At 37.0% G+C, this 19037-nt stretch overlaps 1 protein-coding gene across 14 annotated transcripts in view; it reads left to right on the top strand.

The window, feature by feature from the left end:
* Nucleotides 1-247: 247 nt before the first annotated feature.
* Nucleotides 248-19037, top strand: part of LOC129579497 (tropomodulin) — a 34316-nt gene continuing 15526 nt past the window's right edge. For 2 of the 14 annotated variants that reach the window (XM_055469643.1, XM_055469642.1), the window contains exons 1-2: nt 254-844; nt 1042-1201. In XM_055469643.1, coding sequence (XP_055325618.1) covers nt 1076-1201 — 126 coding nt within the window. In that variant the 5' untranslated portion in view covers nt 254-844; nt 1042-1075. Of the gene's footprint in view, nt 845-1041; nt 1202-2297; nt 11948-16941; nt 17571-19037 lie in introns of those variants that run through there. The other 12 variants (XM_055469644.1, XM_055469635.1, XM_055469633.1 and 9 more) reach the window with 11 other exon arrangements.

The raw sequence follows: 19037 nt of genomic DNA, 5'->3' as shown, positions 1-19037 counted from the left end.
CACACACACACACAAACCCATTCACTCCCGCACGCGATAGATGTGCATTAAGGCGCGCTCTCGAGACAGAGATCGAGAGAGAGAGAGATCGAGAGAGAGAGAGAGAGAGAGAGTGGCAATTCGGAAAAAAAGTTGCGCTGTTCGCAAAACATTTTCGACGCTTGTACGTATGTGTGTAGTTGTGATTGTGTGTCCCAGCCTCATATGCGATCAGTGGGAAACAGATCCTCATCTCTCGCCACACAATAGAAAATAGGCATATCGACGGTTGATCGTCGTCGCTTCTTTGGGAAATCAATTCAGTCAGGCTAAAACATACAAACAGTGCAGATAGTTAATTAGAAAAAAAGAGAGATTTCATTTTTTTTTCGTAAGAGCTATCGCTATCCATTAATCAGACATTTGTAGCGCCTATTTTGAATCGTTAGTCAAGCGCTCCAATTATCGTGAACGAAATCGCGAAAAAAAAATAATTAATTTTATAAGTGATTTATGCGCCCCGTTTCAATGTGGTCGTTATTCACGGAAAAATTGCACATTTAAATTTTGTTTGTTTTTTTTTTCTGTTTGAATTTGAAAAAAAAAATCCGTTCGCATTCAACCTGTTAATCGAATGCTAGATGAAATTATCACATTGCGAGGTATTTCTGTGCATTGATCTGAAGCTCTCGTGTATAACGTAAATAAAATTGGTGTGAAAAGTTTTCTCAATATCGATCCTATCCCAAGAAAGATAGGGAAAAAAGTCAAAAAGAAAGAAATCGAATAGATATCATTTGGCTGTATTGAATCGATATAGAGCGATTGAAATTTTTGTGAGTGCGGCTTTTATGTGAATTGAAAGGTATTTATCTGACGGAATCCTATACGAAAAGTGCATGTTGTGTTTTGTATATAAAAGAAATCCCATTGTTACAAAGAGGAAAATTATTTTATCGTTATAAAAGGCAAAATTCAATCGTTTCCAATATTTGTTGTCACTAAACAAGTTTTCTTTTCCTTTGTGTTCGTATGTGTGATTGTGTGTAATCGATAAATAAGTTTGTGTGAACAAAGAAAAATAAACACACCAAAAATGGCAGACATCGAGAATCCCGTCGAAAAACCCGAAACCTTTACGGATGATGATAAATTCGCCGAAGAGATCGTGGAAACTGGGGTGATCCGGAAGACAGTGACGCGAAGCATGCGCATTCAAGAGGTAAATTTCCCAGTTGATATACAAATTGATGTTTATGATATTGTGTGATTTAATTGGCTACAGATCAGATGATTAAATTATTAAGGTCTGTAAGGCCATCAGGCACAAAATTAAGTCAAAATGAAGAGAAGAACAAAAAATTAATAAATAAATAGAACAGGCGCGAGACTCACATCACATAAATTTTAAACTGATATCCGAACGCTTGGATATTTGCACGTTTTTTGCGGGTCGTCGATTATACACACTTTGTCAAGCGCGTGCTAATGTCGCCCCCAGATCAACAACAGAAGTGTGTGAGTTGATAGCGCGATGAAATTGATCATAAGGCGGTAATTCATATCTTTCATCTTGCAAATAATAAACGTCAACCGAATTGCATACGAAAAGTGATAAAAAAAAGCACACCGAACAAATGTGTCGGCCAGTCAAAAGTGTACATTTACAGCAGTAAAAGTAGTAAAAGTAGTAATTGTTGTAAGCCGCAATGGCTATCGCCGCGAAAATGAATTATGTGATGATTTCCTTGTCAATTTTTGGCAAACTATAGCACAATGATGTAGCACATCACTGATGCCACAGAGAGAGAGAGAGAGAGAGAGAGAGAGAGAGAGAGAGAGAGAGAGAGGAAGAGAGAGAGAGAGAGTAAATCGACGAACTAAACAAAAAAACATAGGGAAATATACAAAATCATCATCGTCACGGGCAACAAAACAGTGTGTGAGAGAATAAAAAAAAAGTTATTTAAAGAGCACTTTGCCGATTTAGCGAAGTTTCTCTTTTTCACACAGTACGCGAAAAAAAACTCACCCGAAGAAGAACACAACAACAAAATCAAAACGAAAGCAAATTAAGAACTGAAGAAATTAAGAAAAAATAAATACTCGCATAATACTTTATTTTGTGCCATCGCCGCCAATATTCCTTTGCGCATTTTCTTTAGTTTTTCCTCCCGAAAATTTTATTTTTCTCAAATGTCGTTCTGTTTTTCTCCCTATCTTGCTCTCTCCCTCTCTCCCTCTCTGTCGCTCCCAAACACCAACAAATATGACAATGCACAAGACAAATCACATTTCTTCGCTCTTCTATCTAGTCCCACTCGGCTGTTGACTGAATTCGCGGCTAATTTCACAACCGTAAAGTGGACTTAGTTGTCTACATTCACAACATGTAAATTAATGCTTTTGTTATGTGAACACGAATTTGTGTTTTCACTGAAATTGAAACAAGGAATTATTGCACATTACCGAGCGCGCACACGTACATGCCCGGCTACCCATGCCACGAATGATGTAGTATGGTTGAGCGCAAATTTCATCTAATGAGAACTTTTTGCACGCACCAGAACGACGTGCGACAGCGGAATCAAGCGTTTTTGTGCGTTTAAGTGAATTTCAATTTTACACACGACAAAAAAAAGAAGAAGAAGATGGCGGAAAACACGCTCGATTTAAGCCAGAGGGATTACAAAACTATTGAAAAAAATTGAGAGATGAAAAATAGCAACATCCAAACGGCTGAAAATATAAATATTCATCATTTTGACGAATTAGCATAAGGTTCGGCGGATGTGTGTATATTTTATGTTCAGTATTTGCGTAGCAAAGAAAAAAAATGAACAATATTTCGCAGAAAAGTCGATCGTTCGTTCGATTGAATTGTGAGATTTGAAACACCGTAAAGAAAACGCAGAATGCTCAAAACTGTTCGAATTGTGCAACGCCTGATGACCGTGGTCGTGACCACATCATATACACATATCATATTCATAGCAACGTCACGTCAGAGTTCAGCCTCGACGATTTATCTGTTTTTTTTTTTGCGAACTCGGATCGATTCGCATTGAATGTGCGAGAAAGAAAATCAGCCATTATTATTCATCAGCACGATGAGCAAGAGCGGAAAATAAAGTAAGTGAATAAAAAGCAAAAGGAAATCAGCCAAACAACGAAACAAAAATGAAACATCCAATTTTTAGCAACAACCGAAATTAAAGATCAAAACTTGAAATAGATCGAAGCAAGAAAATAAATAAATAGAAGCTGAAAGAAAACAGACGCGCACACAAGCAATACATGTGTAATAGTAATTAAGATAAAGAAGAGCGCCATTTTTTGGATCGCACAAAAACGCTGAACAAAATTGGGAGAGAGAGAGAGAGAGAGAGTACAACAGCATCATCAAGGCGGCCATCGAATCAGTCAGTCGGGTCATTTTCCTGCATTTCGTAAAAAAAAGAACGTTGGGCAGAAATAATCACAAAAACAGACGGAAAAAAAAGTATTCGAGTGGTCGAAGCCGTTTTGGTTTTCTTACTTCATTCCCTCTCTATCTCTTTCGCTCGAACAAAAGAGGAGAAAAGAAATGAAATGAAAAAGGCGGTAGAAGTCGCAACACAATTTGTTTATTCAATTAAATCTAAAAATATTTGATACATATTTAATAACGTAGCTGTAACAATGTAGTGTGTGCATATATGTAAAAGAGACGAAGAGAGGGAGAGGGAGAGAAGGAAAGGCGAAGCACTTCGGTTGCCATTTTCAACGTCGATTGGTCGAAAGACCATTTCGTAATAAATCGAAACGGTCATTTTCCAAAAGCTTTCAAGCGTTAAAACATTATTCAAACAGGAACACGAAGCAGTCAAGAATTGAATGCGATCTACGTGCACGATTCAACCGAATGACGAAATTAAATGAGCTATCATCGTTGTGTTTTTTTCTTTCTTTTTCATTCCTTCGTTGTAGCTGTTGCTGCAATTGGGCCTGTGTGCATGTGTGTGTGTGTGTATGTTGGACGGGTGCTTGAGAATCCGCCTCAATTCATGGTTAAGTCAAGAGTTTTTCATCCATTTTTTTTCTATCAAAAAGCTGTAATCAAATATAAGAATAATCCCCCGACTTTTTGATTGCGGCAAACATAAGAACTCGGCAATAAATTCAATGAAAATTGTTAACGAAATGATTTTGGCCTGAAGTGACATAAGCTAAGTACTAATATATGTGTATACTGCACTCAACGTCATTCAGCCAACAACAAAAGGATTTGAACGCCATGAATCATGAACTTAACGACGACGACAAACAAACAGAAGAGAAAAAAAAATTATATTTCATTTGGAATTACACTGCCCGAGAGATAGAGATAGAGATAGAGAGTTCCGAATGCGATTCCCATGTGCATTTTCATGCCCATTCATATGACGACTCATCACTTGTCTCGTTGTTCCTTTGTTAATGCTCTCCTCTTTATCTTGTTGTGAGTGAAAATTGTGAAAAAGGCGGAAAATATAAACACGTACACACCACACAAGCTCTGGTGCATGATTCTATTCTCGAGCTCAAAGTACCAAGTCCAAATTTCCCAGATTTATTAAAGCACAAAACAAAGAAATGCTACACTTATTGCGTTACATTGCAATAAGAATCACTAGACTGCACAAAAATGGATCACAATGGGATGATGCGTTTGTTTTGCAAGGCAGATACAATGGCTAAGAAAAACAACAACAACAATAGCAACTGCGACAGCAACAGCAACAGCAATGCTTTTACAAATAAAACGACATGGACGTTTTGTATAACTTCGAACCTTGTTAAATAGTCGTGTTCACGAATCGACCCGTGTGACAATGATAAAAACTTCCATAAAATCATATGCAATTTACGAAATAAAATTGGCTCGATATTATTACGTTATAATACCAGCAGCAACAACAACAAATCAGCGTTTATTTTTATATCATTCATTGGATGGAGATTCAGCAACAGATTTTCCGTTTGTCTGTGCTGCATGAAAACTGAGTTGTCAAAAAAAAGCAAAATAAATAAATCAGAGCAAAACATTTCGGATTGGTTTGCCCGGCTGCGGTCGAACGTTGCAGATCATTTGTACGATAAATAAAGCACCGATGAAATTAAGAGAAACACGATGGCATGAAAAGAGAGTAGGAAAAAATAAAGCTTATGGCCGAGAGCAAAGGAGCGTGAACGAGAGAGCAAGAGCGAGATAGACTCACATCCGAAACAGACATAGGCGGCTGTGAAATGTGTCTATGCGTTAGGCACAGTGCTTCATTATGAGCAAAAGAGTTAGAGAAAATATTACTGTAAACATGTTATAAAATGTTTTGATTTAGGACTACGCGCAAACCAAAAAAGAAAACGTAGTAAATGTTTCGTGACAGATTTTTTGCTTTCGGCTTTTGTTTTATTTGACTTGTTGTTTCTTCAGTGTGTTGCTGTTGTTGATTCTTTTCTTCTCTTTTTTTCTCTCTATTTATTTCGTTGATTTTTCACTCTTAAAGCCGACTTCAGTTTCATATTGGGCTGGGTTACGACGGTGATTTTAGTTCTTCTTCGTTCTCTCTTTATTGTCCACCGCAGTTTTATTTGCAACATTAAATTTCAATTCCTTTTATTTTTATATTCGAAAGAATGAACTAGAAACATACGAACATACGTAAAACATGTGCCCATTTCAAATGTGAAATCGGCTGTATATTTCGGATGCGTCGTGGTTGTCGTCATCGTTGTCGGAAAATACAAAATAGCCCGCAAACTATTTTGTTAGCAAATTCGTTTCCTGATTAGAGTATGGTGCGTTAAACTAATAGAAAAAAAAGAGAGAGAAAGAGAGAGAGAGAGAGAATGAGCAAACAAAAATAGCTTTCCGAATGATCTGACCGCTACACATTTGATGGATACACATTGATAAAATTACGAAGTTTACCGCAAAAACTTTCGATATATGTTATCATCAATTTCGCAAGCGATTAGCATACATTTGGGCGTATTGCCGTACAAACTTACGCTAACACAATACTCACAACACGATACAGCACAGAAAAAGCCTTCAACTTGAGCAATTATCGGGATAGAGTGTGTGTGCGTTGTGTTATCGCTTAGTTTTAGCATAACGGAAATCTTATGCATTCAATTAGCTTGCAATTTGTGTGTACGGAAATTGTTGTTGTTGGTGTTTTTTGTGTCTTCTGCTCTTTTTTATGTCCTAACCGAATTGTAGCTGCATATTTTGGCAACATATCGAAGGATAACCATAAAATCAAGCCACATGCTCATAATCCATCTGCACAAAAGTATCAGATGCAATTACAAAGACTTTGCCAAATGCATTGCAGCAATTACATGAGATGCTCTGACGACAAGCAAAACAAAACAAAACAAACGAGACTTTAGACTTTTATCGTCAAAAGTTCTGCTATAAACAGATAGTAACGTAGCCTAATGCAATCTAAATTCAACTAATGGATTGATTTTCCACTTCGAGGAATTCATAGATCGTTTCCTGCACTGTTCATTCTTTTTCCCTTGTTCTTACGATTTCAATCGAAAATAGAACGAACCAAGATACAAAACTTGAACACAAAAAACGAAAATGTGTCGTCACTTTTGAAAAATGAGCGCTCAACATGAAAATTAGCAATTTTTAATAAAACAATGTAAACAATGTCGTGAAGTGAAAATGTATCAAGCGTGAATTTTTCGGATTTCGTAAAGTAAAAACTATTGCGTCGATTTGGAATGTTTCTATTTTTGGAAAATTGATGAAGAAAAATTTGAAATATTCTCACCTTGTATCCACAAAATTGAACTAGATACGACACCACAAACTGTTGACTGAACTTGAAGTCAACACATACACACATTATTTTAGAATGATATACAATTCTTGTTGCCGTTTGTTTTTTTCTTAACCCGAATGATGCACCAATAAATGAATAAACGACAGAATGATGTGACTTAAGCTTATTTATTTATTTTGTCGCGCCAAACTAATCACATTGTGAGAAACATTTACGATTTGTTGTGACATTTTATTATATTTCACACGTTCGAATGAAGTGACAGCGCTCGAGTACATGAGCGCGATGCAAACGGTGTTACGGCTCAATTGCCACACAGTTGTGGTTTGCCATTGTGAATATATTTGAAATACTCCGATTGGAATGAAAATGGGCATTTTGAATATGTAAACAACAAATAATCTGATCGATTATGATTCCCACAAACCGCTTTGGAAATTATGGATTTCCGCTTATTTCAGTGCATTTAATCCGATCGATTATTAATGATAATAAACGCCATTAATGGCCTTTTCATCCATTTAACCGAAAACTAGATTCTTTTTTGCGTAACTGAACCAATTTTTTCGCTATGTTTTCATCAAACAAATAAAACGTTGTTCAGTTCAAGGTGAAGTGACGTTATCACTACGAGCAACGAGCGCAAAAACAATATCGGCCAAAATAACATACACACACACACACTCGGTATATCCGATGAATCAAATCGCAAAAAGTGACTTTGTATACTGAAGCGAACTAGATTTCTGCAAGAATATTCAGATCAAATGTTTGCCACTTTACGTTTGCATATGTGTTGATATCCACTCTGTGTGTATCTCCATTGAAATTGGATTCTATGGATGCCACCGGATTATTTCTATAAATCATTTTTTGAATTTTTCATCCAACGCATTGTTCGTTGCGGAGTTAAATATAAAATGCGTAAATATAGGACTAATTTTTTGCGAGTGGAGCGTTGCCATTTGGCGATGGCGAGTGAGAGAAGGAGAGCGATAAACGTGTGATAGACGAAAAAATGTTGTAAATTCTATTTGGCTCTTCTACAGAGGTCATTTCATCAAAATAAAAAATAATAGGCGCCTATATGTGGTTATATGCATACACACCGGTGGTTGTGTTCGCCGAATTCTGGCACATGTTACCGATGAAGAAAGAAAGCTGTGCGAAAAAAAAAAGTTCAGAGAAAGAAAATATACAAATTCAGCTACAAAAATATATAGATTCAGCTAGAAAAAAAAGCAGTCATACGGTTCTCTTTCATTGGGAAAGTGACAAAAATTCATAGTTCTGTAGATCCGCTTTCGTCAGGATCAATCGAAAAGATGTCCCAAGTTTTGCCGCGATGCTCATTGAAACAATGACAATTCAGCTTCCGGCAACACAAACTGAATTTACGATCCTTTTCATCAGCATCACGGCACATCGCTTACATCCGCATCAGTACGTAAATCATTCGATTGCCAATTTGGCAACGGATTACAACATCTTCATTCGCAACTGCAATGAACGCGCACAAATTTGAAACCGTGAATCTCGGTACGATAATTAGACAATTCGCAGCAAATGTTGTTGTTGCTGTTTTTGCACGGGACTGAATGTTTACCTATGCGCCGTACAAGCATTCAACTTGTTAAACATGCGAATGAACACATGCATGCTGCAGATCTCTGCACGTGTTCACATTATTTCATCAATCAAAGAAGAGTTGGTTGACACGGGCCGCAACTGTGTAAAAGATGCGTCAAAATCCAATCGATTGAAAGCAAAACCATAACGGAAATGTTGTAGAACAAGTCTAATTCGAGCCGAGTGGAGGTGAATGTAGAACACAGACAATTTTCCAGTCAACTTGAATTATATTCAATTCTCAATACAATTTCGTATGGACATATTAAATCACTGTGAATTTTTGCCCGTCAAACAAACAATGCGATAGCAAAAAAACCTAAGCGCAATACAGTGCTCCTATTTTTCTCCCAAAATACACAAACACACACACACACACAAAGACCAGTGTTAGCACCGGATTTAAATTTAAACCGAGTCTGATGACTATTTTTAGCATTCGGATGATCTATTTTTAGCGAAAAACAATTTCTGGTGCGATCGAGAGCTGCGATTATATTCAAAGGCTGTTCCGTTTGTGTGCGTGTACGTGTCGTCACAAAGCTACGACAAACACGTGATGGAATATTTTACTCTTCATTTTTTTGTCAAAAATCGATGGTGATTTAAATTGGTCTCTCACTCTTTTGTTCTCGGAAAGCTCAATCGCTGGAATCCATTTTGTTGAATGTAAAACACATTACGATGGCAGATCATCTTCCCGGAAATTGTTTGTTTTTACTTTTATTTTTGAACTAGTTGAACAACGTGAACTTTTGCGAATGGCCATGACAACAAAATGGCATATCAATCAGCTCGTCTCATTGAGCCGTATATTTTCTGATGAGAGACCATGAAAATTGCTCGTGTAATGATGAACGTATGGTGGGTTTTATGTAATCGATGAAAATAAAAATGTGGTAAAAATATTGGTAAATCAATCCTTGTTAGAGAAATTGAACACTCTTCACATTTTCCACGCACGCAAACCGTGTGAAAAAAAAAGCGAGAATTTGTTTGTGGCGATCGCGTCATCGATTGTCGCGAATAACACCTGATGTTGCTTGAAAGGTGTGTAGGATTCAAAAGGAGCCAATACAAACAAGCAAGTAAAATGACCGACGTCTGATGATGACGAAGTCAACAAGATGATTTCCCGTTTTTTCAGATGCTTCGATGGGCACAACTCCGTTTGGATGTATGCGTCACTGCATTATACTCCAATAGGAAAGATTCTATGGAATTTGATGTGGTTGTGTGTGTGTGTGTGTGTGTGTGTGTGTGTGCGCGCGTGTATGTTTGTGTGTATATAAGCCTAAAAGGTGAGAGAAGATGCTATTGCTTGGGGCTTCGTCAATCGTACACGTATGAATATCGGCTGCGTTGTTGGCTCTTCTTTTCTCCTCTATGAAAAATATGATGTGAGAGGAAAATATTGACGCGCTTTTCGTAAAATCTACCGAGCGCGCACTCCATAATAGCGCACCACGACACACATATGCAAGGCATTCACAATCATCGCGCCATTAAGATTCATCGCTGTACATTTGCCATCTCATTTCACCGTTCGATCGCTCTCTTTCCATCCGACTCAACCAACAAATTTTCGTTTGTATTTTCATCCGATTTTTTTTTTCCATTTATCTATTTTACGTGAATTCATTTTTCCACCTCGTATTTTCAATGGGTGCCATGCCGTTTAGTTGAAATTTGAGTGTTGTTGATGCAAGAACTTGCGAGACAAAACAGAAATTTTTTTGTTTCCTTTCTTTTGCTTTCACATTTATTTGATGTGAATAAAAATCTATATTTTTGTTGGTCTCAGTGATGTTTCGTTGGATAAAATTTTTGGTTACGGTGTGATTTCTTACTTCTCGCCCGCGATTTCAATTTGTGAGCTCCGTGTTTATATTTGTTATAATTTTTTTTTTTTTTTTTGGTGTGACTATTCGAAATCGTTTGGGGACTTTTCGGACATTCTATTCCATTGTTTGTTGAATTTTGAACGCCTTTCGATCAACGCAAAAAATGTTTTCAATGTTAGTTCAATCGTACGCGTGTGACGCGCTCTCTGCCCGACGTTTTTATACGTGATTCGAACGATATCGAAAGGAGAAAGAGAAAAACGTCGATTTTTTTTCCCAACATACCATTTATTATTTTCTCCTTTATTATAAAACGATAATCTATCGGGATTTTTTTTTCTCGTCAGTTATTGTGACACAGGGTGAAAATAAACGAAAATCGAACAAAAACAACGAATGAAAAAAGTACATTGACGATTTGTTTTTTAGTTTTTGTTTGGGAGAGTTCGGAGTTGATGGTGAAGATAGTCCGGGTATGGTCATGTTTACAATCATTTGCATTCGGCCAAGCATAAATTAAAATTCGGGAATTGTGGTGTTGACAAAGCGAATTGTTGTGAAAAAAAAAACAAAATCAAATATAAAAGCCCATTTGAGTGATGATGAAATAAATCAATTCGAAAAATTCTCTTGAAAGAAGGAAAAAAAGTGGTGAAAAGAGAGAGAGAGAAAACAATTGAAACGTTGACAACAAAGAGTGTGATTGTGTGCTACAATAAAACCGTGTGGTTCGCTTAACGTTGAGGATTTATTTTATCGTTGCTAATTGAATTTCATAACAAAACGCATCAAAATGGCTGGATCGGAAACGGAGATTGAAGAAACGACCGAAGAATGGACCCGCACGATTTCGGTGGTAAAGAAAAAAAAGAAGGTGTGTATGATAGTAATCAGAATAAAATCCTTGGCATTGTGTGAATAGAAAAAGACGTCGCATTCTCTTTGATGCCATCTTAAATCCATCAGCACGAATTAAGCTGAGACAGAGCAATGTTGTGAACGGCAACGACAACGCCGCCGTCATTTGAATGAAAGAGTCGTGCGCTCGTTTTTGTATTACAAGTCAAAAGTCAAAGTTAGAAGAAATGAAATCAGAATACTCCGGAGTGCATCTAATTTTAGCCGGGCTATAAATTGAGAAAGCATCATTAAAAACTCGAATGAACGCTGATTCACACTCACTCTCTCTCTCTCTCAGTGTGTTTTTGTCCCCTCGTCAAAATAAAAAGACTTTCAATTTCATGTACAAGTCACGTCTAATTCTTGTTCCCAATGCGCTGTGTCGTTGACAAATACACGCGCGCGCGACTCCTCTCGTTGGGAAGAGAGTGACGAAAATGTACACAAAATTCAACGAATTTTTTTTTCTACTTCTGCTTCTTCTACCAACGAGCGGTTAGGTCTTTACCTCTAAACATGCGATACACATCGTGTACGTACTAATGTCTAAATTTATCAAATGTGTGTTTGCGTATTGATTTTGTGAGTTTTGAACAAGATCGTTCGATTTTCGGGCCGGCATGTTTATTACGAAAGCCGATAAACAACATACAGAGTGGAGAAAAAAAACCCTACGAAAGAAACGCCAATAGCTGCAACAGTCCGAAACATTTCAACACAACAACATGCTGCATTTGCCGAATGAGAGCGCAAATTGCATTTCGATTTGTGAGTGCAACGCTGTGCCAGCAGATCACACTGAGCCGATCACTTCTCGTTTTTCTTTCAATAAACAGATATCCTACATCTTTGAATGATACAATCATTCGGTTTGGCTGTGATCTGCGGCTCATTTAAGAGCAGGATTTTAACATGTATATTTTCATTTGTTTTATTAATGTTCCACGAAACAGCAAGTTAACGATCGCAAATTAAACTGAAATATATATATATATATAATAATGAAGAAAAAAAGTACTCTCATTTGTGCAGATGAAATGCATCACAACGACATGGTTAAGTCAAGGAAAAAGATCGTCAAAGTAAAACAAAAAGCGAAACGAAACGGCAAAAAAAATGAAGTGGAAAAACGGACAAGCGACGATGCGATGTTAATTGAATCATAAGCAATCCTTTTGGGCTTATATCATGACTGGCGATTCTCCAAAGCGACACGTCGCCTTACGCCAACAAAAATAATCATGTATGCGCGAGATGAAACAGCTGATTAATTCGGTTCGAAAACGCTTGTATTTATCTTTCATCTAGAGACGAAATGATTTCTTTTCATTTTTTTTCGGAATGGCACACTGCCAACTTTGATGCGAAATATCCTTCGAAGAAAAACCCATCGAAATGTTGTTTTTCGCATTTTGTTTTTGCTTCACGAATCTCCATCTTTGGTAAGAAAAAAAGTGAAATGAGAAAAAATATAAACAATAATAGCGACGGGTACAAGACGAATGAGAGTGGTGCGTTCCGATGAAATGGCATACGATCGCCGGGAATTCCGAGGGGATTTTGGTAAAAATTCCATTGGAAAATGGAGAAATTACCGCGTCAACGTTGAATGCGACGCAATGAACTCAATTCCTTTGTCTCGTGGCTTATTCAAATGGAAATTGTGCGTAAACAACGAGCCCGTCCTGTCAATTCCTCCTCTTCTTCTTCTTTGTTTCCTTTCAAATCGAAGAATGCGGAAAATGTAATTTAAAAGCCTAACGGAAAAATTTGATCATGTGATTCGACTTTGCACTTTTTATCGGCGATGAAAAATAGAAAACAAGCATACGTTTGTGGAAAAGAAAAGGTCAGGAAATGTGCCAGGCAATTTTGGAGTATTTATTATCTTAATTTATATATAAATTATTGGCTCATCGTCGTTCATCAATGCGTGCACATGGTGAAGAAAAAAAATTAAATTACGTTGAAATTTTCTTGTTCATTTCTTCATCGATTTGTAAATGTTGCGTTGCTTGAACACAAAAGGAACGAGACGTGAAAAAATTGTGAAGAAACACGCGAGCAACAAACAGAGAAAGAGCGAAGCACGAAACGGGAAAATAAAATCGACACTTAAGAGCCTCCTGTTTTCTCTCGTCAAAGAGAGAGGGAGAGAGAGAGAGGGAGAGAGATGCATGTGTGTATGGGTATAGTTGAGACACACACACAGAGAGTGCGAGTGAGAAAAAGTACTATAAAAGAATGTTGCGCATATTAATTTGCGCACCCCAGTTCGTTGGCAACGTCCCAAAGGTCTATACTTGGAGATCAATGCGCGCATGATGATTTCTCGCGTCGAAATTATTTATAACCGCTTCGAACGGATCTTTGTGTGTTTCGTAGTCGCGCGCGTGTACACTTCGAGAGAGAGAGAGAGAGAGATAGAGCAATGGAGCAAGAGTGATGAGCATGTGTGATTGATCATGCATCTATACACACATGGCATATTCAGCTGAGGATATACATCAATATATTCCACACACACACAGTTGGAATGGGCAGCAAAGGATCGGTGGCGAGACGCGCTTGCATCGTCAAGTGATTAAAATCGGCTTGATCCGCCAATTTGTTTTCCACAACAACCAAATCGCCGCCGATCATTACGTTAGCAGCAGCAGCAACAGTAGTATCTATGATAGCAGGAATTTCGATCATGCACACCGTGATCACCGTTGACTGTGGTTATTTATTCCATTGCCATGTCATTTTCGCGGCGGTGTCCTATTGTCATATCACTCGGACAATTAGCCGCAAACACGGACATACTCTCTCACTCTGTTTTAATCTCTGTTTAATTTGCGAACTACTTCCGTGCATCCAAAATAACATCGTCTCGTTCTTCTTCTTCTTCTTTCTCTCTCCTCCGAATTTGTTTATTAGCGCCAATGATTTATAGCCGCAAAATGTGCACTTGCAAAGCTCAAACTGCAAATCCTCAACGTCATTTATGCTCTATCTCCCAACAACAACAACAACAACAAGAATACGCACGATAAATTAAATGAAATTAGCAGAAAATTGTAAAATCAGCGATAATTTTTTTTTGTCAAACAATAATAAAAATCCCGTGATGCTGTTCACTTTAATTTTTCGTTGTTGTTGTTGTTGTTGTTGTTAATAAAAAATACGATCATTAATTCATTTCAAGCGTATTTAGTTTCGAGCTGTAAATGAAATTTTGTGACTGGCTCATTCGATACGTTTAATTTAAAGACGACTGTTTTGTGAACGTCCTCATTCATTAGATTGTCGTGTGTGTGTTTTGGTTCACCATTAGAGAGAAAAACAAGACCGCAGAGCTTCGCTCCGCTCTGCGTTCTTGAGTTTTTAGTTACTTAATCTATTTTGTTGTTTCACAACAAACTATTTTTTGGCGCACTACATGAAATGTATTTCATCAAAGTAACTTTGAAGTAATATATTTATTTGCAAAATGAATTACAAGATCTTGGTTTAATTTCTTTTTTGAAATATACTGCCTTTGGTTTAAATTAAATAAATAATATGAGCATTGAATCTAAAATCACTTTAATTCTGGTCAAGACTCAGAAAATATTATACGAAAAATTAATGTAATTTTTAAACAACATTTGATAATAAAAATTTGATTGGCGCTTTGAGATATTATGCACCTATTTGTCGTTACTGCCACTGTTTTAAATTAAATAAATAATATGAGCATAAAATTCAAATTCACCATAATTTGTTTCATCACTCAAAAAGTATCTAGGAAAAAAAGAGCAGATTAGTAGCTCTACATTTCATGTAGTGCTAAAAAGTGAATTGTAACTGCTTGTGCAGCATGTGAATTCACATCGACACTCAAATCGAACGAGTACAACTGCACAAAAAATATGACGAAACGATTTACAATAATTATTTCTTCTCATATGGTTTTTTTTCCTTCTCTTCTCCTCAGTTTATTTCGGTTTTAATTTTAAACGTTTTCTAAATTTACAATCAATATATTTTACGTTGGCTTTTGCTCATTTGCCTCACGTTGTTGCAATATTGCGAGATCGTTTTCGGTTTTTGCAAGCATTTTCGTCGACGATCCATTTTTCGCTTCGCCATTTTCTTTCTGCGCTCCGAATTGCAACGTAGAATTATTAAATATTACAACTTTCCGTGGGATCTCGATGCAAATGGGTTCAGTTGATGGGCAATACACAAACAGAGAGAGAGAGAGAGAGAGAGAGAAAGAGAGGAGAGAGAGAGAGGGGGAGCGAGATGCACATAGCCCGCCAACATGTTGCTCTACCGCTTGATAATCTAGCATTGATGCTGTCACCGCTCCGTCGAATCAGCCATCAAACACATTTATGGGAGCCGCTTAAATGAAACATATTTATACAACAAAATAATTATAATACATGAATATTTAGAACATATCGAAGAGCCCATGCACATCAATCGATTTAAAAATAAAACACGTTAAACGCCCAAAATGAAGAATGAATAGGCAGAAGAAGAAGAAGAAGAAGAAAAAAGTTGAATAACACAAAGCATCGCAAGCAAAAATTGAATGGGCCGAGAAAAAAAGTGAAGCAATTTCAATGAGGGGGAAAAATTCATACAGTGAAATTGGACAAAATAAGAAAATAAACATCGTGACACACTCACTACTCTGTGAGTTTTTTTGTTGGGTTTCTATCTCTCTGCCTGCTTCTTAAATGACAAATGTCGCAAGAATCCATCGACAAAACAGTAATTAGGATTTTGAGTTTGAGTGCGGATCTTTCACACGAAAAATCATTAAAAAAATGACAAAAATTGCAGCTAATCTTGGTTCTTCTCATCGTTTTTTTTCTCCTCTCTGTTTGTTGCTTTTTTTGAATTGCCGCTCATCCCACCGACACATTTTAGACGCGCGAAATACAAACGTCATAAATATGTGGTGATCTTTTTTTTCGTTGTTGTTGCTTTTAGCTTGAAAAACCCGCCGGTTTGACGTCAGTTTGAACCATTTTTTTTTCTTCGAATTTTCTCATTTGGTTGGGATTAAAAACCGGTGTAGAAGAAAACAAAAATTCGTTCGAAATTAACTGAAAGCAGATAGAAAATCGGAAGAAAGGCAAATTCAAACATTTGCTTCAATGACAATATTTCAAACGAATTGTCAAATTCATGCACTGGCACGAGTTGTCTTTTTCTAACCGTAAACGGCAATAGGCATGGTGAAGGATGCGCACCAGCTAGCCGTTTCACTCGCACAGTCATGGATTTGTGTTCGGCAATACATTGCCCATATACGGTATATTCGGATTAAACACACAGTGAAACACGGAAGTGTCATAGTGTTGGTTCCCCACCGTATGTTCGATGCTGAGATTCAATACATTGGTGCGTAGCTGTGCATGTATGAAGCACACACGCACACACGCACACCACAGAGAGGCACGAGCACACACAGGCGAATGGCCTTTTGCGTTGCCATTACACACCACACACCACACACCATACCAAATACGAATGCCATATATGTATGTGTTATTTTGCCATACGAATTTCGGCTAACAACCATTTTGATTGGACGGTTAATAACAATACCAAACAAGTAAAAAAGTAAGCCAATTTTTTTCTCTCTCTCTTTCTACAGTTTGTATGTGTATGAGTGCCCAATTTGACAGATTCAAAAGAAAACCAAACGATTAAAACCACACAAGATATTTCGAGAAAATTAAAACCTCCAAACCATACATTGACAATTCTTGTTTCCATTACAAACGAAGCGACAAAAAGCATATAGCCCATTGAACGAGTTAAGAGTTGGTTGTTTGTAGCATTGGCGGCGGCGAACTAATCAAAACCACCAACAAGACGAAACAAACATACATTTTATTTACAATTTTATTTCACATTTTATGCGTACTACATTTTGCCATTGCAATTAATCGTACGCACGGTAGAGCGAGAGTAACAGAGAAGCAAACAGCATTTTATTCCCGTGTATTTATTCGTATTTGTGTCTGTGTTGTTGGTTTTGAGAGTGTTTTTGCTGTATTTTGAAGTACTTTGCACTACAACTCCACTCTGAGTGTCTATCGTATCATAGTCGCGCAGTGAATTTTACAATAGTTACATATTTTGTTTTATTGCACACTCGTCATCGTCAGTTCTTCTTCCAGTATTGTGTGTGGCTTCATCAAGTGAATTTTTGTGTTGTGTAAAAAAAAGGCAAGAAAAAAAAACGTTGGTTTCATTTCTGTTGGTTTGATTTTTAAATCTGCACCCAATTTTGGATTAAAAAAAAAAGAAGTGTCCATTGACATTTTGTCCAGAAACGAGAATTGAAGAGAATAACTCTCGGTTTCAAACAGTTTCTCATCACAAAATTTGTTATTAACGAGTAAGTTTCAATTTTTCTACTTGAATTTGGTGGAGCGCATGTTTTTGATTCAATGAAATTGTGACATGTCAGACCATTATAATAATTGCGGTAAAATTCATTGATTTTTTTCTTCGTTATAAATGATACATACACGAACGGACCAAGCCCAAAAAATCAATTACTATATACGTTGATTGAGTGAATGAATGAGTGAGGCGTATGTCGTTTATTTTCTTCTTCTTCAATTTAATGAAACCAAACACCGACCTTTATCCAACGCATCTCTCGGGTCGTCGTCGCATAAGAATCGACCTGAAATTTGCTTCAATACATAGCTAATGAGAAAGAAAGAGATATCGAAAAAATAGAGAGGGAGAGAGAAACAAAAAAAAAACGCAATGAAAACAAAACCGAGCGTCGAAAATCGGTGAAAATACAAAATATCAAATGACCAAACAACAAATTTATGGATATTGAGTCTACGCGTTGACGATGGAGACAGAGATAGCATACAAACGAAAAGCGAAAGGAATGTCGCGACCAAATGATAATATTCTCTGTGTATGACATCATCATATGACTTTTTTTTCCAATTAGATTCGAGCATAGTGTAAAAGGCGACCGCTTATGAATGTAGTAAAAGTGTGATCGATATGTGTTTTGAAAGCGAATTTGACCGATTTTATCCATGGAATTTCGATTGAATGCGATAAATAAAAGAAAACAGAATCTTTAAGATGACAACAAAACACACAAACACATGAACCTATGTTGAAATCAAAGGAATGTGATAAAAATATTATATATACGAATGAAAGAAAAAAAAACAATGCGGAATTCACGGTTATAATCGTTAAGCAAGCACACAGCCTTGAACGTGTGTACGGATAGTAAAAATGACGGTGCCAAATTTTGCATGTGATTTTGAATGAGATTAAACTTGACATTCAGCCGTGGAGAACATCCACACTGAAATTATCTTTCACACCTTTGACGACACACATTACATAATTCCCCAGTTGTATTCTCTTTGTTCTCAAGTGTGCTAAATTCATCAGCCACTGTTTTCATACGACATTTGGCATTATTCATTACTCGATTCGGTTCAGCAAGTCCGCCTGAATGCCCTTTCCTTCTACTAATTTGTCAAATAATTTTCGGATGGTAAAGAATGTTTGCCAATTATTTGATCGTTTACAAATAGAGCGCGAAAAGCCATTCAATTTGGTCGTTTTACTTTTTATTCTCCCTCTCTCTCGATTCAATGCTTAGAATTGTTTTATGATCGATGCGCTTTTTTGTATTTATATTGCCCATTCAATGAGAGCGGCCCATTGAATGAAGCAATCTCAAATGGTTTCCAGGGTCGATGTCATATTTGCACAGTTGATTTTTGTTGTACCGTTCTGGTGTGTGTCTTTTTCTTTCTCTCTCTCTTTCTCTCTCTCTCTCTCTCTCTCTCTCTCTCTCTCTCTCTCTCTCTCT

Source organism: Sitodiplosis mosellana, unplaced genomic scaffold (assembly GCF_009176505.1).
Source record: "Sitodiplosis mosellana isolate CC-2019 unplaced genomic scaffold, AAFC_SMos_1.0 Smas_scaffold_6226, whole genome shotgun sequence".
Taxonomy (NCBI): domain Eukaryota; kingdom Metazoa; phylum Arthropoda; class Insecta; order Diptera; family Cecidomyiidae; genus Sitodiplosis; species Sitodiplosis mosellana.
The sequence above is the reverse complement of the archived record's forward strand: the minus strand, read 5'-3'. Positions and strand labels throughout refer to the sequence as shown.